At 38.6% G+C, this 24,480-nt stretch overlaps 2 protein-coding genes across 6 annotated transcripts in view; one reads left to right on the top strand and one right to left on the bottom strand.

Annotated features, from left to right (window-relative positions):
- Positions 1-24,480, top strand: part of MEGF11 (multiple EGF like domains 11) — a 489,358-nt gene that overhangs the window by 191,004 nt on the left and 273,874 nt on the right. The gene's annotated exons all lie outside the window — the stretch shown is intronic.
- Positions 12,773-13,652, bottom strand: LOC103102207 (transformer-2 protein homolog beta-like). The gene has a single exon (XM_056808694.1). It carries the CDS (start codon positions 13,622-13,624, stop codon positions 13,067-13,069), a length of 558 nt encoding a protein of 185 aa, XP_056664672.1. The 5' UTR covers positions 13,625-13,652; the 3' UTR covers positions 12,773-13,066.

Here is a 24,480-nt window from a genome sequence, read left to right as displayed (position 1 = left end):
TTGTCCAAAGTCATAGAGGCAGTGAGTGTTAGAGGTAGAATTTGAACCCAGGTCCTCCATTGGAATACATTTCTAGATTCCCATGTGTTATTATATATACCATCGGTACAGATGAGGAAAACTGAAATCTAGCCTCAGACAATTGCTTAGCTCTTATTGTTCTTCTGCCTAGAAACCAATAGTTGGTCTCAATTCTAAGACAGACCATAAGTGTTTAAAAAGAAAAGTTGTTGAAGTCTAGTATGGTGGTTAGAAGTGGAGTAGGAAAACCTGGGTTTAAGTTAATCAATCAAGCATTTATTAAACACCTACCATGTACCAAATATTGTGCTAGGTACTAGGGATAGAAAAACAAAAGTGAGACAATACCTGTCCTTTAGCACTCTACAGGAGAGAAACAACATATGTAAATGAGTATATACACCATATATGTAGAGAAAATATTTTTTATTTAATGCTTCAGACATACTAATTGTGTGACTATACACAGTGACTTCACTGTCCCAGACAACTCCCCGAGACTAAAACTTACAGAGATTTGCACTGATGGAAGCATTTGCTATGTTGGTATTGATGAAATAATAGGTACAGTTAGAAAAAAGGAATATACATAATTTTTAAGAAGGAGAGAACATTAACAATGGGTGGAGTGGGGTTTAGAATTTACTTATCAAGCTTAATTTTTGCTTTCCAAATGAAAGGAAAGGTGAAAACCATACTAAGGAAAATGGGTGCTGGACCATATTAGAAGAGAATCTTGCCTTTTAAACCCCATAAGGAATTGGATCCAGGAGTCTGGAAACCAGGGTTCTGTTTCTGTATTTCATATGATCCTAGGCATGTCACCTCTCCTCCCTAAATTTCAGTTTCCTACTCAGTATAGATTGTGTGGATAATTAGACATGGGAATCCAGAAATGGGTTCCAGTGGAGGACCTGGGTTCAAATTCTACCTCTAACATCTACTACCTCTGTGACTTTGGACAAGTCTCACAACCTTCATGTGAGCCTCAATGAGCCTGTAAAATGAGAAGGTTGGACTGGGTGACCTGTGGGGTCCTTTCTAAAGTCTAAAACTATGAGCCTATGCCTGTGAACATAGTTTTACAGGGCTTATATTTGAGAAGTATTAACTCGTCCAAGGTTACCCATATTGAATTTGAATGCAGTTATTCTTTTCTGATCCATTTCTGATTTGATCCTCACAAAGACCCTTTAAAGTAGGTAGGGAAAATATTAATATCATTGAAATGCACTTCTATAAAGGGCAGGAAATGGGCAAACAAGAATGAGAGGTAGTTTAATTTCCTTGAGGTTATAGTTATTACCTCTTTACTGGTAGTACTGGACTGGCAGTATCAGAAAATACTGTACTTTGAACCATTCCTCCCCTCTCCCCCCACCACAACAGTGGATGGCATGGTTTTGAACTTGTTTACTCTTTTGTGACCAAGAACTTTTATGGACCACTTGGCTAGGGTAGAAGGGAACAGCCTGTATTTAGAGCTCTAACTAGGAGTTCTAGCATTCAGGGCAAACTTGATTGAATAGAGATATTTTTCCCCCCATTTCTTTTTGTCTTCCTGCTACTTCTCCCAGTGCCTCCATTTTTGATGAATTACTTAAGATATGGCCACTCCTTTGCTAGTCTGGCACACACTGGAATTAGAGGTCATGAGGGTGGAAGAACTTGAGGAACTGGAAGTCTGGGGGTGTTTGAAGAGGGCAGAAATTGGGGTAGAGAAGAAAGCCAGGAACTGGAGTTATTGGGAAGGAGGAATGGGTCTATAGATGATAATGGCAAAGATCTGATTGGATAGAGTGAGCTTTAAAGGTGGAGAAATGGCTAGTGAGGGATGATGGGAGAAAAGGTCTGAAAGTAAAAGTGAGGAGGGAATATTTCAATTACTCCTCCTGGTCTGTGTAGAAGAGAAGATGTAGCCAACCTTGGAGAAGGTGACTAGAGATGGATAGATAGAGGAGAAAGTTAGGTGCCAGTTAGAAACAGAAGATGGAGAGAGTATGTGAGGAAGAAACAGGGTGATCGGGGAGTTTGTTACCAGTAGGGCAGTGCCAGTGGGCATAGGAGAAAGAGAGGGCTGAACAGTATGGGTACTTACTAAGGCTGAAGTGGAGCTGAATGGGAATGAAAGTTTGGGGAGAAGTTATATGAAAGGGGATTTCGAAGGATAGGCAGAGGGCAAAAAAAAAAAAAGACCCCTCTTAGGTGGAACAGCTCAAGCATAGATGTAATTGTGGAACCTATTCTGTCCCCTTCTTCCTGAGCTCAGTTGGACTTGGGCTAGTTCAGTAGAACAAGGAGAAGGAGTAGCCTGTTCAGCTTCTCTTATTCTCTTTATCTATCAGCAACTCTAATCTCTTGACTTCTGGGGTTCACTCATCTTCCTGAGTCCAAGTCCAGTGCTTTATCCACTGTACCACCTGGCTACCTCTTATGCCACACTTTATTCAGCTATTACCCAATTGATCAGCATCTATTTTGTGGCTAGTTCCATAACAAAATAATCCACTCTAAATATTCCAACACCTATTGATTTCATCCCTCTATCCTTGACCCATTTGGGGTATATACCTAATAATAATATGACTGGCTCAAAGGGCATTTATAGAATTTAATTACTGATAGGGTATAATTAGGAATTGAATTTTAAAGAACTGCAGCATTTGGGAAAAAGAGGAACTACATGTGTAAAAGCATGATGGCACCTCCAAGTTGGAAGGGATTTGAAGTTGCTTTTTTTTTTTTTTAGTGTGACCCATATAAGCCCAGGATTCATCTCTCCAGGATCCTCCCAAAGTGATCTTTAAACATCCTTCAAAGTTTGGTGTTGAGCAATTCATTCCTTATCAAGATAGTAAATCCATTCACTTATTGGAACTTTGAATAGTTACAAAAATTTTGCCCCTACCTTGTATTGAGCTGAAATCTGCCTCAGCAACTTCTCCCTCTCATCCCTATTCTCTTTCTCTTCAAACCATGCGTAGCTATCTCATCTACAGAGTACAGATCCCTCAATATCTTAATTACTCTCATCATTCACTCAACAAATGCCTGTTGGTACGTACTACATGTGAGAAAGACATGATATCTTCTGAGGAGGTTAACCATAAGAATAAGATTTGATTGCTGCCTCAAATGCCTTGTTGTCTGGTTGAGAAGTAGAATGCACAAATTTACAAAGTATCATCTATGTTCATAAAGGGAGTATGAACAAAATGCTCTACGTATTCACTGAAGTGAAGAATCACTTCTGGCATAGAGATTAAGGAAAGCTTCATGGAGAAGATGCTATTGAGTTAGTCTTTAAGAATGACTAGAAAATTAACAGATGAAGACTAAGGACATCTCAGGCATAGGGAAAAGAGTGAACAAAGCCAAAGAGACAAGACAAAAAAGTATGGAGTGTGTTGGAACACAGAGTGAGGAATTTGGCTTATAAATTTCATTCATTCATTCATTCATTCATTCAGTGTTATAAAATACCTACTGTGGGTAAAGAACTGTCTTAGATGCTAGGAGGTATTTTAAAAAGTGATATTAAGGAATATAGTATGAGATAAAGTCAGAGATTTGAGATGATGTTAGATTGTAGAGGGCTTTAATTGTCAGGCAAATTTGTATTTTATTCACTAGGCAATAGGGAGCTATTGAATATTTCTGAGTAGGAGTGTGACCTATCAAGAAAAGCAGGTGTGTAGAGTTTGGAATGAGAAGGTATATATGGAGAAGCATGATAAGACTAGGTTGTCTGGAGTAGAGGCTGGAAGATGCTTGGGTGGAATCTACTGGGAACTCCAATAATGTAGATTTGGGAGCTTTTTAGTAAATTTAGTTTTATATTTATTTAGGCTCTATCATATACAAGACACTGTATTGGGTGTTCTAAAATTTAAGGATAGATAGATTTTGACTTCAAATAATGAGTAATGAGGCTTATTTTGGTGGAGGTGGGAAACTTGATTCATTTTCCTTTTTCAAAGGGGGAGGGAATATCAGTGGCCTGAACCCCTATATATCTCTGCCCTGTGAACTCACCTTTTGAAAAGTACCCCAATGTTCAGAACTGTTGTAGATCCCTCTCTCTCTAGAAAGCTCAAAGGCCTTTTTCTAATTTGATTCTAGGTTTGGATAAAATCTGATTTATATCTTCATATGGGGATGATAAGTCACATAGGCACATCAGTGTTTGACTCTATTGCTATCTCCTAGAGATTTGTTGGATTCCATGGCAACATGTGATCAGCCATATTTGGCCTGGTATAGTTTCATGTTTCTTTGCCAAATTGTACACATCATCTGTCCCAGGTACTTGGGAATAAGAAATACAGGAAAGGATGTTATTTGTGTGTTTAAAAGTCTGAGCTGCTCATCAGTTTTCCCTTTAAAAAAATCCTTACCTTCTGTCTTAGAATCAATACTAAGTATCTGTACCTAGGTAGAGAAGAGCAGTAAGGGCTAGACTTGTCCAAGGTCACACAGCTTAAAAGTGCTTGAGGTCAAATTTGCACCCAGGACCTCCCATCTCCAGGCCTGGCTTTCTATCCACTAAGTCACCTAGCTGACCCTACTCATCAATTTTCATGCAACTTTTTCCATCCTTGCAGGAAAAACTATGCCTATTTACAGACTTTCTTGCTTGTGGGAAATTTGTATTCTAAAGCCCAAGAGGTTCATCTGAAGCTACTGAGCCACCTCTTAGTTGCTCATAAAACACCAATGTGTTCATCTGTTTTTCAGTGCCCCAGAGTTTCAGCACCGTCCACTCTTACTTGGGGCTTACCTAATTGCAATCAGTTGCAGTGGGAACTGCTAAAGCTCTCTTCTCCCCCTGCCTAGGGCTACCAGCCCATTCCAACAGAGGTGGTACTTCCACAGAGAACTCTACCCCTGCCTCTTCTGTGGTTGAGGGATTTTTGTATCAGAGCATCTGGGCTCATATCCCATCATTTATTAGCCATGTGATCTTGGGAAAATCACAACTTCTCTGGCACTTGTTTTTTCACCTACAAAACAAGAAGTTTGGATTAGATGATCTCTAAAATCTCTACGTGGTCTAAATCCATGATCCTTGGGGTTAGAGAAAGACCTAAGCCTGCAGCCCTAGAGGAGAAAAAAAATTATAGAACAGGTTTCAGTAGTAATTAGCAATGAATGAGGACAATGTCAGCAAAAGAAAGAAAGAAAAGAAGGGAGCCAGAGTCAAACAAGCAATGGGAATATAGTCAGGAAGTAACATGAGAATACACTGGTGAAGAACTGACACAAAGGACTAAATCTTAATTTCTACCCACCTATTTTTCTAGAATATCATCTAGGGGTAGTAAGATGTGTCATAGAAACTGTACAAGTGCCTGGGAATAAAGAATATAGAACATGATCCATTTAGCTGTGTTGACTCCGATGTGTTTTCTGACTTCATTGTGTAAATGAAACTGTTTTGAAGCCTTGTGAATCTAAGTGCTTGTGAGATGACAGATGGTAAGTGAGGGGAATACCAGATATTAGACTTTCTGGATTCTATCTAGATGGGGCACAAGTCAGATAGTTGAGAACTTAGAAGAGTGGACCTGAAAAGGACCCTCTTAATACAGAGGCAATATAATTACTCTGTAAAGATTTACAGAGCACTTTTAAAGAGCCTTGCCCTATGTTTAAAGCTATAAGAGATAAAGACATGGGCTCTTACCTCAGGAATTTTGTAATCTAGTTTAGGAGACAAGTGACACACAAATGAAAAGATAGTTAACAATATAAGGCAGCATTTGGGAAATGTTAAATGAGAAATATGACATGAAGTTCTTATATAGAGGTTCAGAAGAAGAAGAAATCCCCATGGGGTAAGGTGGTCATTGATGGCTTTATAGAGGAGATGGGACTTGGTCTGGTCTTGAAGAAATGATAGGAAAAGGAGAGGTCCTTCCAAATGGAAAGAACACAACACTGAAAGACAGCTGTTGGTCCATATAACCTCCCAAAGAATTATTTCATTGTTTGATTGTTTCAGTCATGTCTAACTCTTTGTGACTCCATTTTGGGGTTTTCTTGGCAAAAATACTAGAGTTCTTTGCCACTTCCTTCATTAGCTCATTTTACAGATGAGAAAACAAACTGAGGCAAACAAGGTTAAGTGACTAGCCCAAGGTCATACAGCTACTTAAGTGTCTGAGGCCAGATTTGAACTCATGAAGATTAGTCTTTTCTAATTCCAGGCCCAGAACTCTATCCATGGTGCCATCTAGCTGCTGCCATCTATAAAGGAACTTAAAACTTCATCTCAAACACCATCATAGATATCCTTAACATTATCACTCTTACCTTCATGTGACAAATTGGAACTAAATTCCCCATTATTGCTCATCAAACCAAAAGCATTGGGTTTATTATTTCTGGGTCATAGCAACTCCATTTTAATTGTGATGGCTCTAGATATCACCTCCATTGGGGACATTGGAATCCAAAGAATCTTGCCTACTGAGTATACCGAAAAGGTGGGAAAGGGAGGGAATAAAGGGAGAAAGAAGGAAAGTGGGAAAGAGAGAAGGGAAAAGGAAAAGAAGAAGAGAAAGCAGGGGAAGAAGAAAAGGAAAAGAAAAAGGAGAGAAAAGAAGGATAGAAGGAAGGAAAGGAAGAGAGAAAAGGTATGAGAATGAAATAAGAAAGAAGATATGAAAGAGGAGAAGAAAGGTCATGAACCAAGGAGAGGAAAAATAGAAGGGAAGGAAAAAGAGAAAAAAGAAGTGAGAGGAGAGAAGGAAAGGAAATGTGAAAGAAGGCAGGAGAAAAAGGAAGAGGAGAGAGGAGACAGGAAAGGATAGGAGAAAAGAAAGCGAAAAGGATTTTTTTTTGCTAGATTCAGATGATGAAAGTTAGAATAAGAGAACAGAGGTCTTGTTTGAAAAAATCAATACTCTTCTCAATGTGATATAGAAATAAAGGCCATCTAGGGAAATCTATGTAATTATGTTTTATTAGGTCTCTCAATGCAGTACTGGGACTAGGGCTGGATAATTCTTAACAGTCTGCTTTCTCTACTTTCACTTCCTTGGTGCTTCCCCAGCATGCAGGGAGACGTAGGACAACTCCTTTGGACCCTTTTTGGGGTCCCAGACCATGGCAGGATATATGCCATGGGTGCAGACCATAGGATCAGCCAATCCTCAGCAAGACTGGTAGAGAAGGTTATGATGGAGAGAGTGTTGGACTTAGTGTTCAGAAAGACTTGTGTTCAAATCATGCTTCAGACACTGGCTGTATAACTCTGGGCAGGTCACCTTGCCTTTCTATCCTGAGTTTCCTTGTCCATAAAAAGAAGGGGTTGGACTTGTTTACCTCTAAAAGTGCCTTTCATCTCTAAATGTTATCCTAGGTGAAGTTTGTTTCTGTGGCCTTATTTGGTACCTTTTTCAGCTCTGACCCTCTCAGGAGTCCTGACTGGCTAAAACTTCACTGTCTTCCCCCAGGTTGCCCTTCTGAGAGTACATTACATTCTAGACTGTTCACCCTTGTATCCTCTTTTAAGATTTACCTGTCTGAAATCCTGTTTCCCCGGGGCCCTTGTCTAGAATTGGGAAAATGTCTTTGTTTTTGTCTTTTTGTGTGAGGCTTGGGAATCTTAAAAGAATTCATCAGAGTGATATGTCTTTTTTGGCTAAGTATTTCAGTGCTTCAAAGTTTTGTGATTTCATTGCACTCCTTTTGCCTGACATTCTTGATTACTGACAAAATTGTAGCATTTATTATTAAAGAGTTAGTTTACCTAAAATTTTTAAAATAATTTTCTCTTCTGGGGAATTAAGTAATTGAGATCTACAGAATAGTCTCTGAGACAATTGCTGACTTTTAGAGAATCTCAGAGGTTATCTGCTGTAACCTGTGCTTAATCGGGAATCACTTCTACCATACAAGGGTCATACAGCCTCTTCTTGAATATCTCCATCAAGAGGAGCTCACTGTAGAAAAATGTTTTAATAGCTTTCAGCATGGTAATAATAATAGGTTAATATGTTATCACCGCCAGTGAACACATTCACAGTATGGCTGGGGCCTCGTGGAAGGCGCTGAGATTGTCTGGTGGTGGAACTGTTTTGGAGGAAACAGAACACCCTTAAGTCATACCAAGTCCCTGGGAACCTGCAATCATCAATCTTGAGATGGGAGGATTGGAAAAAGGCACAGGCAAAAGTTGTGTTCGGTTTGGGTCACTGGGCTCGAGGTAGCAAATATGGTTGTCCCACAGATCCATTGGAGCGGTGTTTCTCAAGCCAGCCCGAGTCAATGGAAGAATGGAATGATATCTTGAAATAATTGTCCTGGGCCAGGAAGATAACGTCTTACTATTGGAAAACCTCTGAGATCCACAAAGGCTAGATGGCTAGGGTTGGGCTTCCCCAGTAACTGGACCTGCCATAGGACAGACTACTTCCCTACATCAGTGTTTCGTCTCTAATCTTCTGTTGTCCTACTCTGGACCACACTGTTCTTGGAGCTACCTCTTCTGAGGCTTCCCTAATGGCAGGATCTCAGACTTGCAATGGATCTCACAGCCATCGAGGCCAAGCTGTAGTCGAAAACAGAACATTTAAGTACTTACTTTGTACCAGGAACTGTGCTAAGTGTTGAGGATAAAAATAGAAGCCAAAAAAGAAAAGTCCATACACTCACGAAGCTTGCTTTCAAATAGGAACCAGCCAGGATGCTCCTGAAGGACTCATGGGAAAGAAGGCTAACCACATTGAGAGAAAAAATATGGGAGCAGAAATGCAAAAGAACATCACTTATCACACGTATATAGGTGATCTTGGGTTTAGGCTTTAAAAGATCTCTCTATGGCAAAAATGAATAATATGGAAATAGGTATTTTTGTACCTTTGTACAACCCAATGGAATTGCTTGTTGGCTCTGGGAAAGGGGAGGGAAAGAAAATGAATCATGGAAATATGGAAAGATATTTAAAAATAAAAATTAAAAAACCCAAATAGAATAAGATCACACATAATAGAGAGGGAAGGGAGCACGGGGGAGGACTCCCTTGGGTACATAGCTGCTGGCAAAGAGGTGGAAAAATCTGTAGAGAGCCATCAGTGACATGACTATGACCTGGGTACTTCATGAAATGATCTGGACTAGGAACTTATGAAACTTTAGCTAAATTTATTAAACTAGACTAGGAACTTACTAAACTACTAATCAGAAACTTACTAAATTTTTGGGGGGTGTCCAGTGCATGTTCCTCTTTATTCTGAGCTTTTCAAACATAAACAAACAAAAAAATCTTATGACTTTGGGCAACAGCAGTTCAGCAGTGTACTGGGGGTGCCAGGGCTGGCTGAACCACCATCTGAGCCTTCAGAAAAGGGAGGTCTGAGGGGGCAGCTGGATAGCTCAGTGGATGGAGAGCCTGGCCTAAGAGATGGGGGGTCCTGGGTTCAAATGTGGCCTCAGACACTTCCCAGCTGTGTGGCCCTGGGCAAGGCACTTAACCCCGATTGCCTAGCCCTTACCACTCTTCTGCCTTGGAACCAATACACAGTACAAAGTATTGATCCCAAGATGGAAGGTAAGGGTTCTAAAAAAAAAAGAAAAAGAAAAGGGAGGTCTGTAGGTCTTAACAAACTGGGAGATCAAACCTCAGGGCAATATATAGGAAGCTCCCTTCCTTTGTTGGAAGGCACTGCCAATGGAATGGATAAGGTGAGAAAGGAAGAATTTTTTTTCCTACAACATACCCAACCTCTGCTCCCCCCCACCCCCACCCCCCCGCAGTGAAGGGGAACCAGCCATTTCCCACCCTCCTCCCTTAGGCATCTCATTCCACTTTTGGATAACTTTCTTAGCTCAAGCCTAAATCTAGTTTTCTGTAACTTCCCTTTACTGTTCCTATTTCTGCCTTCTGCAGCCAAAACTAACAAATTTAGTCTGGTTTCTTCATAACAGCTTTTGAATATTTGAAGGCAGCTCTTATATCCTTGTCTAAGTCCTTTTTGCTCCAGAGGGATCAGCCTCAATTTTTTCAAATGATCCACCAAAGGACTATTCACCAGGCTTTTAACAAACCAATTAATCAATCAGTCAATTGATCACCAACCATTTATTATTCATCTACTATATACCAGGCACCATACTAGAAGCTGGGGGCATAAAGACCACAGAATGAAACAATCTTTACTCTGGAGGAAGTTGTGGCCTGGGTAGCCTCCTTGGGGAGCACTCCTCCTTGTTCATTTTTCTGTGCCCAGAAGACCTTTGATTTCATTAGTGTAGGAAGCAACCAGTGAGGAAATTTCTTCTACCAACGCAGATTGACACCTACTCTGCAGCTTAGGTTTACACTCAGAGGTTGAGTGACTTGCTCGGGACTACACAGCCAATAGCTGTTGGGGGTGGGACTTGAACCCAGATTTTGTGTTCCAGCTGACTCCTGGGCCTGTTTTCTTTCAACTTGACCACATTATGTTTCTGTGACCAGATCATTCCCCTATTTAAAAATCTAATGCTGCCTATTGCTTCTAGAATAAAATACAAATTTCTCAATTCGATAGTTAAAGCCCTTTCCAATCTCGCACTAGGTTACCTTTGCAGGCTTATTTCATTCATATTATTCCTCGTACTTCTATTTATTATTCCCTGAATTTTATATTCTACCTCTTCCTCTATACTTTCTTTCAAGAAAAAAAGTTAGATATATTTTTTAATCACCTGCATAGCCCTAATCATCCCCTCTCCACCCTTGAGAACCATTCTTTATGATAAAGAAATCTAGCCAAAAAAGTTGTCAAACTGATTAACTTATAGAAAAAAAAGTCTGATGTTATATGCAGTATTCCATAGCTATGATCCCTCGTCGCAGAAGCAGGCAGAGGCACTCTTTCCTATCTCTTCTTTGGGTCCAAGCTTGGGTTGTCATTTCATACCATTTATTTTCATATCTTTTGTTGTGATGTTGTTGTTGCTGTTGCTCCTTGCATTTATGGTGTTGCAGCTATTGTGTGTATTGCTTTTCTGGTTCTGCTTACTTCACTTTGCATTAGTTCATCTAAGACGTTCCATGACGTTCTTTAGGCATTATTGTCATTGTTCATTGTATCACAGTTATATTCTACTTCATTAATGAGTCACAGTTTGTTTAGCCATTCCCCAATCAACTAGTGGCAGCTAGGTGGTTGCTGTGGATACAGCCCAGGCCTGGGAGTCAGGAAGACACATCTTCTGAATTCCAATGTGGCCCAAGTCACTTAACCCTGCTGTTTGCCCCAGTTTTCTCAAATGTGAAATGAGCTAGAAAAGGAAATAGCAAACCACTCCAATATCTTTTCCAAGAAAATCCCAAACAGGGTCACAAAGGGTTGGATATAAGTAAAAATGCTGAGCAACAATTGATGGGCATCTTCTTTGGTTCTAGTTTTTTGACATCTCAAAAAGTGTTACTATGAATGTTTTGGTTTATATATAAAGCCTTTCTTTTTTGTTATTGACCTCCACAAAGGTGTATGTCTAACTGTGGAACCTCTGCTTCAAAGGGTACAAACATTGTTAGCCATTTTGCATAATTCCAAATATATTTTCAAGATGGTTAGACCATTTAACACACCTACCAATAATGTATTAGTGTGCCTGTCTTTGTTCATTCTGTTATTTGGGATATATTTGGGCTTTGTGATCCCAAATATATCCCAAATAATTGATTAGTAATTGGATTGATATCTAGTTATAGTGGTGGTGGTCAGGCTCAAGGATTTGAGATGGTCTGTAACTGACAGTTGGTAAAGATGGCTCTTGTCTAAACAGTAGAAGGAAACTCCTGCTTAAATTGTATAGATATGAAAAACTAATTTATATATTGACCTTAAATATTTGTTTGGATATTGTAAATTTCCACTACTTATAGTGGTTAAAGAAAAAACTGTGGCTGAGATGATCTCTTCAGTTGACTGTTGAAAAGTTGACTGAGCTTTGGTAGTTGAAAAATCAACTAGAGACTGGATATATAGAAAAGAATCTTATTTGATTGACTAGAAGACTGTAGAGAAAGAAAAAGTAAAAAGTAAAGTATTTTATATATTTTATCCCTATACTAAAGCTTCTAACTAATCCCAATCCCAACTGAAAACTTTGCAAGTTGTTTCTTCCTGGGAAATCAGGCCTACACTAATCCTCCTTATTCTGTCTAAATAGAAATTCCCTATCTAAATAATCTAATCTAATTATAAGTATTTTTATATTTTATCTACAATTTAAATCAGGGTTTCAGTCTCTTCACTCCAGCCTCCAAGCTCAAAAACTGACAGTTTAGATTTTCACTACAGGCCTCACTGAGATGTTACTCTCTCCTGCCCCTACTGGTCAGGCCAGGGGAAATAACCTGAGTTTTCCAGTTATTCTCTTTCCATATCCTTCTCTGCTCACACAAAATTTTTCCAGACCAACTGCCTTCAAATTTTCCTCAAACTCACCGAGGAAAATGTTTCACCTCCTTACTCTTGAGAGGACTAACCCAAGAGAGAGAGAGAGCAATTAACTTCCACATTCCCAGCAGCCTCATTGGAAATTCTTTTAAGGAATCTTTCTGAAAATTCCAGGGGCTTTCTTAAAGTAACTCTTCAAAACCTCTTATTTCTAGCTGAAGACTTTCCTATGCAAAAACTTACCAATTTACCCAAATTCCAAATAACTCTAATAATTGCCATAATTTACCAGTTTTTTGGGGGGTGAGAAGAAACTTTAGGGTTGTTTTGATTTGCATTTTCCTTTTTATTAATGATTTGAAATATTCTTTCATATGGTTTTCAATACTTTGGAAGTCTTTAAATTTTTTTTTCTTTTAATTTTCCCCTACATTTGTTACTTATTTATTTTTAACATTTATTTAAAAAATTATTTTTGAGATCTACATTCTCTACCCCTCTGCCTCCTACAGCCCATTGAGAGGACAAGCAATGTGATATCAATTATACATGTGAAATCATGCAAAACATATTTCCATATTAGCCATGTCGTGAAAAGGCAAGCAAGAAAGTGAAAAAATTATGCTTCCATCTGTAATCAGAGCTCAGTTCTCTCTCTTACGGGATTTTCCCATGTAGATTCCAGGAGTTGGGGTGTGGGGTCTTTTTGTTATAGAAAAATCCACTCTGATCCTCCGACCGTCCAGCTTCATTCCATTGGCCCGCTCCTTAGCTTCCTTGGCATCAGCCACATTCTTAAAGTAGACAAAGGCAAACCCCCGAGAAAGCCGTGACTGCTGGTCATACACAATGGACACATCTGCAATTGGGCCATATTTGGAAAATAGTTCTCTGAGGTCCCTCTCTGTGGTGTACAGACTCAGTCCAAACACCCCGAGACAACAGTTGGGATCAGGATTAGCCCGATTCCCCACGTGACGCCTGCGGTTAGCCATTGGAGAGTGGACTGTGGCTATGCCGCCTTCGGAACTCTCGATTGTGAGAGCCGGAGGGAGAATGTGATCTAGTGTAATGCCTTCGGGAACTTCTTCTGGATCTCGATCTAGACTAAAACCTGGACCTTGACTTGGATCTGGAACGTTGTGAATTTTCCTTAGAATGTGACCCTGCAGGAGTGCGCCTCGTGGATTTCTCAGATCCATGGCCACTCCCTCTTCTGGAAGCGGAAGGGGATTCCTCTATCCTTGGTCTGGGCAGTTGGCGTTAAAAGCTGCCCAATCAAAGTGCTCCCCCTAGTGGAGGCAGGTTCGGCCCTACTTAGCCTCTCCCTAGGCTGTAGACTACCACGCATGCGCGCTTTGCAAATGATATACTGGGACACAAAAACAGACTCGTTAGTACATATATACAGGGACACAGAAACAGACTAGTTAGTACTTAGCGCAGTGCTTTCTCATTCCAGTTTACTTCTTAGCTCAACTTCACTTTTACTTTTTTTCTTCATTCTTCCCGTTCAAATTCTGACTTCTTTCATCTTCCTCTCTTTACACAAACTGCTCAATATTCTATAAATGGAACTTCTGGTGTTTTAATTAACATGAGGTATATAGCATTTTTGGCAAATCTTTGTGAACTGTTTTTCAAATCAATTGATGATTTATCCATTGTAGAATGGCTTTTGGTTATTTATTTCTATGTATATCTTTGATATTGGACATTTATCAGAGATATTTTAAACAAGGTTTAAAAAGAAAACAAATCTCTTCTTATATTTATTCATACAAAACCTTTTCAACTTCAATTTCATGTAATTTCTCCTTTAGGCTACCCTCCCGCCTCGCTTTTCTTTCTCAGAAACTGTGGCTGCTTTTAGGGTTTATCTTATGATGCCTTCTACATGTAGCCTTTTTTTGATACCTTTAGTTATTAAAGCTCTCTTCCTGAAATTATCATACACATATATAGAAATATTAATTTGTTTATGTGTGATATCCTGCAGTACAATGTAAGTCCCTTGAAGGAAGAAACTATTTTTTAATATTTTGTCTTTCTTTATCATCCTGGCACCATGTCTAGTCCTTTACACATTGTTGGCATTTATTAAAAGTTTGTTGGATTGGATTGGATGTTAATAGATTTGCTTCACACTGAATTTTTAGTCCACTGATTCTCTTAGGTCTTTTCACATTAACTATTATCTAGCCACTTATCTCCTATCCTGTACTTGTAAAGTTGATTTTTTGAACCCAATTGTGGTAGTTTACTTTTCTCTCTAGTAGATTTTGTACTATTAGATCAACTTATCATTTTAACCTGTCACATGCATTTCCCCCACTGGATTCTGTCACACAACTTATTACCTATTCCTCTCAGTGTCCTGTCATCTGCAGATCAGATAAGCATATCACATATGCCATCATCTAAATAACGAACATATCCCCGATGAGGAGCCATAGTAGAGACTATTCCAAATTGACATTGATTTGCTAATGACTATTACTTGGGTCCAGTCTGTCAACCAGTTTTAAACTCATTTGACTCTTTTATTATCTAGCCTTCATTAAGTTTAGTTCAACAGAGATTTATCCACAAAGATAGGATGAGAAAATGTCCAATGCTTTGCTATAATCTGGGTATACTGTGTCTATGGAATGTTCTTGATCTATCTACCCATCTGGTAACCCTCTAGAGAGATGATAATGATCTAACATGCCACAGTTTTTAATGACCTTTTCTTGATGAAACCCATATGAACTTTTGGGGGTTACTTTCTAAATTCTTCCAGACTTTAATCCCTTTAATCATATGTTCAGGAATTGTGTCAGAAATTGAAAGTAAACTATAGGGCTATAATTTAGAGATTACTGACCTTTTTTGAAAAATGTGTAAAACACTGGTCTATCTTAAATCCTGTGATATCTCCCATTTTCTTTGACTTAAAAAAATTATTAATGGTGTCTTAGCAGTGAGATTTACTGATTTTTTTTCAATATCTTGGGTCATTCTCCCCACCAAGGTTGGTGACTTAAATTTATTGAGGGCAAGTAAGAGTTCTCTTCCTGTCTTTTCATTTATCCTGGATTTCAACAGCCTGTTAACAATTTCTGTTTTCTCATTTTTGAAAGATAGTTTGTAGAGAAACAGTGAAGCAGAGTAAGAGTTGAGCAGTCCTTCCTTCCTTTTTTCCTGTCCTTCTTATCCACTTTATGTCGTGATTCTATCTCTTTATTTTCCTCTTGCTCCTGATATAGGTAAGAAAGCCTCTCCCCCTTTTTTTGCTTTTGTTATTCCTCACCAATCTCAGCTTTTTGAATTTCAATGTTCTTGGCACTAGTCTTGCATGACCATCCTAAACTTTTGTACTCTACACTCTTAACTACCTTTGTTTCTATTATCTATTCACTTCTTTTAAAAAAAATCTAAGTTGGTTGTTGAGCTGCCTATGTAGCCACATCAATCTCTTTAGACAATTTCTTCTTCACTGGAGTATTTCATTCATTCATTATTAGAACTTCATTTTTTTTTTAAACCCTTACCTTCCGTCTTGGGATCAATACCGTGTATTGGCTCCAAGGCAGAAGAGTGGTAAGGACTAGGCAGTGGGGGTCAAGTGACTTGCCCAGGGTCACACAGCTAGGAAGTGGCTGAGGCCGGATTTGAACCTAGGACCTCCCATCTCTAGGCCTGGTTCTCAATCCACTGAGCTACCCAGCTGCCCCCTAGAACTTCATTCTTGAGAATTTCTTATCCTTCTTTCACTAAATGCCCTTATAAAATTTTAGATAATGGGCTTCTACCTAATCTTACCATAGGCTCTCTGAAATCTATTTGCCCCAAATCTGAGGTATGATTTAGATTATGCCTGTCCTCCATGTTTAAAACATTTTCTAAGATGTAGTGGTCACTTCCTTCCAGGATGACTATAATTTCTACTCTGGCAACCCGTGTTCTTTGTTGATGAGATTCAGGTCTCAAATAATAATTCTCCTTGTTGCTTCTTCCACCTATTGAGGAACCAAATTCTCATTAAGGCTAGTCAAGGAAGGATGTGTCTCTTTGTATTTGGCAGAGAGAGAGCTCCTGCATATGTCTGGAAATTCACAGTCTCCAGTCTTCTGTGTTTCTGTGCCAGGTTTATGATCTATTTCCTAATATCCTCAGCTATTTTCTACTTAAATGTTTAGGTGGTCTTATTTCCTCCTGATATCATGGGAATGCTGGTAGAATGTGCTGGCAGTCCATGTGTGAGCCCTCATTCGTGCTACTTGACCATATTTTCTTCTCCTCCTATTACATAATTTCTGGGGGGAATGCTGTCTTTTGTTCCTATTCTTCAGTTTCTTATTAGTTATATGTTACAATTGGCTCATGCACCATGCTCCTTTATTGCCCTCAATGCAATATTCATTCTTAATTCTTTAGAAATAGTTATATTCCTTGTTTCTTCCCCATATAGCAACCCCAGGATAAGGTTAATATTTTTTAACTGACCCTTTGCTTTCATGGGAAACAGGGTCAGTAACAAAATCTTGTAATTTCCTGAAGACAAGACAGCTCGTTCTCTTACTCCTATTCAACTCTGGGCCCAACATATTTTCCTTAGGCTTTCTGTCCTTTATATATATGGACAAGCTTTTACAGGGCATCCATTCAAATGAATGTTGAAACCTGGGCAACACAAATTGTTCAACTTCTTGATCTTTCCTGTGTAGAGGGGCAGATCAAACACCTTTGAGTGATTATAGATTTCTTTTAGGAAGTTCTGCAGTGTGCTGGGCTTTGATGTAATCAATACAATGACGGGCACAAACAAGAGTATCTGGAGGACCTCATCGTCCATAGGGAAAGACTTCTCAACCTAGATTCTGCACTGGATCTCTCCTGCATTGCAGTGGCTACTGCCTTTTATATGCATACGTTTCCTTGTTTTATACCTCTTCTGATGTTTAATATCAGTCTCTTTGAACAGGGCTATTTCTGTTATATCTTCCAAAGAATTTTGAATAATTTTGATGTATGGATGAGAGACATCTGATTGTAAAAGCCTTGAAGGTGTTCTGCTAAGTCTACTTAAGCCTTTTCTGTAATCTACGTAAGCACAATGGGATCTTAGATTTCTCACCATCATTTAGTAATTGTGAAATTATAAGGACTTGGTGCATTGTTGAATAACATTTGTTATGAAAGTCTTCTCATTCCCTCCTAATACCCTCATTAAAGATGCCCTTAATTTGTGTCAACATGACCTTTGTAAAGATTTTGTATAGAAGGAAGAGTAGGCATAAATGTGAGTAGTTATTTTTTCAAGTTAACCATTTATTTTCTCTTCTCCTGGTTCCTCTCTCCCAATTGGAAACAAGAAAAAACAAAGCCTTTGCAACATATGCATAGTCATGCAAAATAAATTCCCACATCAGTCATACCCAAAAATGTATGTCTCTTTCTACTGAATGACTTCATTAGCTTTCTTTTAGGAAGTGGGTAGCATTCTTCAGCATCAGTCCTCTGGATTTAGGATTAGTCATTGGAGTGATTAGAATTCTCACATCTTTCATAGTTGTTTTTCTTTACAATGTTGTCATTATTTCATATATCATTCTTCTGGTTCTGCTTATTTCACACTGAACCAGTTCATGCAAATGTCAAGTTTCTTTCAAAGTGTCCATATCATTTCATATTCAATTTCATATTTAATACTATTCTCATTGAATTTAGGTGCCATTTCCACAAATGATGGACACATCCTTAGTTTCTTTTTTCTCCTAGTTTAAATAATATTTTATTTTTTCCAATTACATGTAAAAACAATTTGAACATTTTTTAAAATTATGAGTTCCAAATTCTCTCCCTCCCTTCCCCATCAATGACAAGCAATTTGACATAGATTATACATGTGTAGCCTTGCAAAAGATATTTCCATGTTAGTTATGAAAGAAAACACAGATAAAAAAACCACACATAAAATAAAGTGACAAATAGTATACTTCAATTTATATTCATATTCTATCAGTTCTTTCTCTAGAGAAGGATAGCATTTTTTATCATGAGATCTTTGGAATTGTCTTGGATCATTGCATTGCTGAGAATAGCTAAGCCATTCACAGTTGATCATCATTCAATATTGCTATTAACTGTCACTCAATTAACTATCACTCAATCCCAATTGTCTAGCCATTACTATTCTTTTGCCTTGGAACAAATATTTAGTACTAATTCTTAAGATAAAAGGTAAGGGATTTTATGTATACATATATATTAAAAAATCCATTTTGTCCCTTATAGTATTTTTGGGTGCTCACCATGTCCAGCGTCTCTTAGTTCCTTATTTGAAGAAAGGGTTCATGATATAGAATTATGAGGCTTTTGTATAATCTATGTCTTTGACCACCCTCATTCTTTTTTTCTGAATTGTGCTGTCTCATATATTTCTCCCCATCTTCTACTTTTTCTCATCCTTGCATCGAAGGCACCATGTTTCAGAGTATTTGACAGTTTTGATGTGAGGGGCCATAGTAAGTTCTTTATAGAATTTCTCTGCTATTTCCATCTTTAGCAACTGATGAGGATGCATAAGCTGTAATTATTTCCATGATGGCATTTCTTGCCAAGACTTACCATTGATGCTACAATGAGCAATGGTCAAATATCCCATGAAATAATATTTCTTGTTGGCTTTGGGCATACAATAAAACCTATTTCATCAGCTTCTTTGGCTCTCTAAGGAATAAATACCTTTAAGTCATCCTTCCATTTAATGGCAACTTTCTTCTTGTCTCACTTATAGCAAGAATATCAAGGTTATTATGACTCAGCTTCTCCAGCAATATGTCTTCTCTAATCATTGGACAAGAAACTCGAATTTAGAGTACCAACAGTCAAGTTATAGTGTACAGATGGTCTAAGAAACTGTGTAATTTTAGTACCTTCTGCCATCTTTCTTGTTACTTTCTCACCATCATTTCAGAATCAGAAGAGGCTACACAGAACTGAAAGTCATTCAGATTTTTATTTTTTTCCTAAGTGGTAATGGTCAGTAAAATATGTTACCAGGTGGTCAACTTTCTAGTAATAAGTCTCTTAATAGTCAACCTGATTGGTCCTTAGGAAACAGACTCTGCCTCTTGGCAAGACCATATTCTAAATCTTTCTAGTTTGGTACAACCTCCAAGCCTTATACTGCATACTATTGCCTTAGAGAACCCATGGCTGCCTCTTTACCACAATGAAGCACCGGCTATAGGATTTGTTACTGTCTCTGAAATTGAATTGGCTTCTTATGCTAGGATCTCACATTATGTAGTGAGGGAAATTGGTCAGGACATTTCCTGATCAATTTATTTCCTTCCTCCTTTCCCACTCCTCATTGGCCACATGCAAAAACACGTGAGACAAGTTTTATTGCTTGTTGTTCTCTTCTCAGATATTGTCTCTTGTGAATTATAGATCTTTTCTATTGATTTTCTTTTATTTTTGGTGAATCTACTATTCTCTGTAGTATTTTACTTGATAAACACATGTGGGCAAATTACTTCTTTTGCTTCCATTTTCAACTTAGAATTATCATTCAAATTCACAGGACTTCAGGCATTTTTTTAACCAACCCTCGTAAGGTGCATTCCATCTCTGATCAAGATTTGACCATTCCTTTATATTTCTAGCTGTTTAGAAATTAAAAATCTTTTCTTAGATACTGTCTCCTTAACTAGCTACTCATTCTCCAAATTAGCTATTCTTCTCAAGACACTCTTATTTTCAACTTCATTGGTGTGGAAAGTGTCTTTTATGCCCCCTGAGGTCTTCAGTTTCTTGAACAGGACTTCACAATTCACAGCACTGTTTTCCTTTTGATTTCTTTTGAAGGTATCCTTCCTACCCTCCCCGACTTTATCATGAGTTACCAGGAGTGGGTAGGACAAGACTAAAGGAGCTTTCCTACATGTCCACAATAGATTGCTTGGGAAAAGTACATACTTCTCTATTCACAGGGTCATAGATCATAGAACCTTAGATTTGTATCTGGATAAGACTTAAGAAGTCATTTTTCAGATGAGAAAACTGAGACTCAGGGAGAATAGATGACTTGTCCAAAACCCTATTGGTAGTAAGTAGAAGAATAACTTTCAAGTCCATGCCCTCTAACTCCAGATTTAGAGCCTTTTTCCAGTGTGGCACAATATCTCTTCATTATTCACATCAAATAAACAATTGGCTGTTTTGCTAGCTCTAATCAGGACTCATAAATCATTACTACTAGAATCTTCTTCTATTAACCAAACACTTGTTGGTCACTTAATATTTCTTAAACTACAGAAAGCTTCTTTAAAATGATGTTTTCCTTCTTTGGATTCCTAAAACATTTATCTATACCACGCCTATATCATCTATACCATACATTTGTCACACAACTTCTTTTTATTATAATATTTTAATAATATGTTGTATAATATTTATATTTGCTACAATTATTCCCTAGCTATACCTTAAGCGTCCTGGGGAATGTATGATTTCTTAGTCCTATATATCTCTCATCATGTTTGCACAGTAAGAGATGAAAAATTATGGGGTAGTGAGTAGAAAGAATGTTGGACTTGGAGTCAAGAGACTCCACAACACATCTTTTTGACACTTTACTGCCTTCTATTGACCTACAAACCAATTACACTGGCCTACTTACTGTTCCTTGGACATAGCCCTTCCCATCTCCCTTGCATACCATTGCACTGGCTATCTCTCTCTCATACCTAGAATGCTTTGCTCTTTCACCTGTACCCCCCAATTGCTCTGACTTCCTTCTAGACTCAACTCAGATTACATCCTCTTCTTCAGGGGATCTTTCCCAGTTCTGTTAGTTGTGAATGTCCTCAAATGACTTTCTATTCATTCTGTAGCTAGGTAGCATAGAGGATAGAGTTGGAGAAGAATATGGAAAACCCCTCCAGTATCTTTGCCAAGAAATCCCCAAACGGCAACTGCACAAGGTTAGTTATTGACATGCTCTCTGCCTTGTTAGAATGGAAGCTCCATGAGGGCAGGGCCTGGGACTTTTTTTGGTCTTTTCTTTGTATCCTTAGCAGTGGATACCTATAGTAGTACACAGTGCCTCGCCTATAGAAGTACACTCTTACAATATTCTTTTTTGACTTGTGTGATGGTAAGCATGTCCCTTGGGCCTTCTGAGGCTCATCTGGATAACCCCTTGACATCAAGGACATAATTTTCAGGTATGAGTTGGACTTGATGGTCTTTGAAGCCTCTCCTGATCTGTGATTCAATGATAATAGGGATAATCCTTCCATGATATAGGTAACAGAATTGCTGTAAACATAGCTCTGTGTGAACCTTACGGCGCTATATGGATACATTTCTTGATTATTGTGTCACGTGTTCTGGGTATGGATTACAGCTGAAGAAGTTCTGATAAAAGTTTAAGTTTAAGATCCAGTCCTATTTCCCCAGTCTCCAGCAAAAAAAGTTTTGAAAATAGTTCCTTTTTTTTTTTCTGGTTCTGTGCTTTGATTCCAACTTCTATAATAATCAGAGCTTTTTCCTATTGCTGACAAAGGCTAATTATTTTAGTGATCTCATCAGACCTTTATTGAGTATATGACTTAGAGGATTGACTTATTCCTTACTCCTTTTTCCTCTTCCATATGGGGTCCCTGCCTTTTATCTGTCATTGTATTAGTATCTCCAACCCTTTCTCCAGACTTGTCATTGTAATGGTAAAAAGATCACTCATCCCTCCTCCATCATGACCCATACTTGGAATTTGTTCTCATGCATGAAGTTCCCTCTGTCTAGAATTTCAAACCTTATACCTATTTTTCATTTCCTTATGAGCATAACGAAAAGTAATCCGGTTATGGGGCAGCTAGGTGGTACAGTGGATAGTGTACTAGCCCTGGAGTCAGGAAGACTCATCTTCATGAGTTCTGTGTGACCCTGGGCAAGTCACTTAACAGTGTCTGCCTCAATTTTCTCATCTGTCAAATGAGCTAGGGAAGGAAATGGCAAACCACTCCAGTATCTCTGCCAATAAAACCTCAAATAGGGTCTCAAAGAGTCAAACATGACTGAAAATGACTCAATAACAACAATATAGTTATAAGCAATCTCTGCTGGAAGAAAAGGGAGTCTTGAGTTTCAAAGACAGAATGGGACAGGATTTAAGAGAGGTCATCCTCATCTGTTGTCTGATCAATATTTCTTCTTCCCAGCAGTATTATTCCCTCCCCACAATAATCAATGGTGCTTCTGATATTTCTAGGGAAGGAGTGACATTTTTCATCTGTGTAACATTGAGAAAGTAATTCTGACCTTAGTTTCCTCCTCCATAAAACGAAAGGGTTGGACTATGGATCTCTGAGTTCCTTTTATGCTCAGAATCTATGATCACATGGTTCCACTGATTTCTAGTATTTCATTTTGGTGTGATAAGAAAAGCACTGGATTTGGGGTCAAGAGGCTTAGGTTTGACAGTTAGCCCTGCCATCTTCTATGAGACTCAGTTTCCTTATCTGTAAAATGAAGATGGTAATACTCATATCATTCACTTCACAAGATCATTGGGAGTCAAGGGCTGTCCTCCATGCCTGGAATACACTTTCTCCTCCATGTCTGCCTCTTAGGGCCTGTAGTTTCCTTCAAAGCTTGCCTCAGGCCCTATCTTTTTGGATTCTCCCCAGCTTTCTGTGCCTTCCTCTTCCTACCCCCACGATGATTTTATATCTATTTTGAATCTCTATATAATGTACCTATGTAGGTACATGTTGTTCTCTCCTAGCTAGATTGTCAGGTTTCAGAGAGCAAGAAATATTTTACTTTTCTCTTTGTATCTTAGACTCCTAGCACAGTGCCAGGAACACATAGTAAGCACTTTATATATGATCATTGATTGAATAATAATGACAGTATAGCTGGAGTATACTGCTTTAATGTTTGGAAGTTCTTTGCTTACATTATTTCCTAGGAACCTCACAAAAGCCCTTAAAGTTGAGTGCTACAAGTATATTGTGTTCAACCATGTCAGTAATTTCCAACTTTTTGTGACCCCATTTGGAATTTTCTTGGGAGAGATACTGTAGTGATTTACTATTTCCTTTTCTAGCTCATTTGACAGATGAGGAAACTGAGGCAAACGGGGTTAAGTGACTTGCCCACAATCACACAGCTAGAAAGTGTCCGAGGTCAGATTTGAACTCAAGAAGATGAATCTTTCTGAGTCCAGGCCTGACACTTTATCCATTGAACCATAGTTGCTCATCTTGTAGGTATAATCATCTTCAATTTACAGGCCAGAAAACTGTGGCTAAGTTATTTTAAGACTATATTAAGCCTACTATGTCCAAAGCACTGTGTTAAGTGCTCAGACTACAAAGGAAGACAAAAGGTGTTTCTGTTGTCAAGGAGCTCACAGTCTATTGGGGGAAACTCAAAAGAGATTCGGTGACTCTTATTTACAGTCACATAAAGAGTAAAAGCCAGAGATGGGATTTGAACCCAGATGTCTTCTAACTCCAGATCTTGTGCTCATTCCATTATAGTATTCCAGGAAAAGATAAAAGGAAGCAGCAGATGAACTGGGAGAGGAATGAGGAAAGGCGGGTAGTGGCCCTCCATACCAGAAGATGCTCATAGCATCCTTAGTGGCCACGGTATGGTAGACAGAGCCTGAGTGCCATGAAGCCTAGATTCTATCCTGCCTCTGCAATTAACTCCATATGTGATCCTGGAGAAGTCATTTCCCCTTGCTTGACTCTGCAATTTCCTCCTCTGTGGGATTGGGGTGGGAGGGTCTGGACTTAATGATCTCCAAAGTCTTTTCAGGCTCTAAAAATACTGTAATCCTGTAGTTCTCTGATATTTCTTGATTCTTGGAATGGCCATAGGTCAGCAGCTAATTAACCACATACAGCTCATGGTTAATGTATTTTGACAGCCAGCAGTTCCCGATCTAACAGAAGCTCAACAAATAATGTACTTGGAAGACAAATGGGGAGTAGGGGAATAATTCAATGAAGGAAAAAAAACAATAATAAGCAAACACTCTGGACCTGGC

This window comes from Monodelphis domestica, chromosome 1, assembly GCF_027887165.1.
Source record: "Monodelphis domestica isolate mMonDom1 chromosome 1, mMonDom1.pri, whole genome shotgun sequence".
Taxonomy (NCBI): domain Eukaryota; kingdom Metazoa; phylum Chordata; class Mammalia; order Didelphimorphia; family Didelphidae; genus Monodelphis; species Monodelphis domestica.
The sequence above is the reverse complement of the archived record's forward strand: the minus strand, read 5'-3'. Positions and strand labels throughout refer to the sequence as shown.

Bases quoted from the DNA above. Each gene is read 5' to 3' on its own strand.
- LOC103102207 (XM_056808694.1), bottom strand. From the start codon at position 13,624: ATGGATCTGAGAAATCCACGAGGCGCACTCCTGCAGGGTCACATTCTA.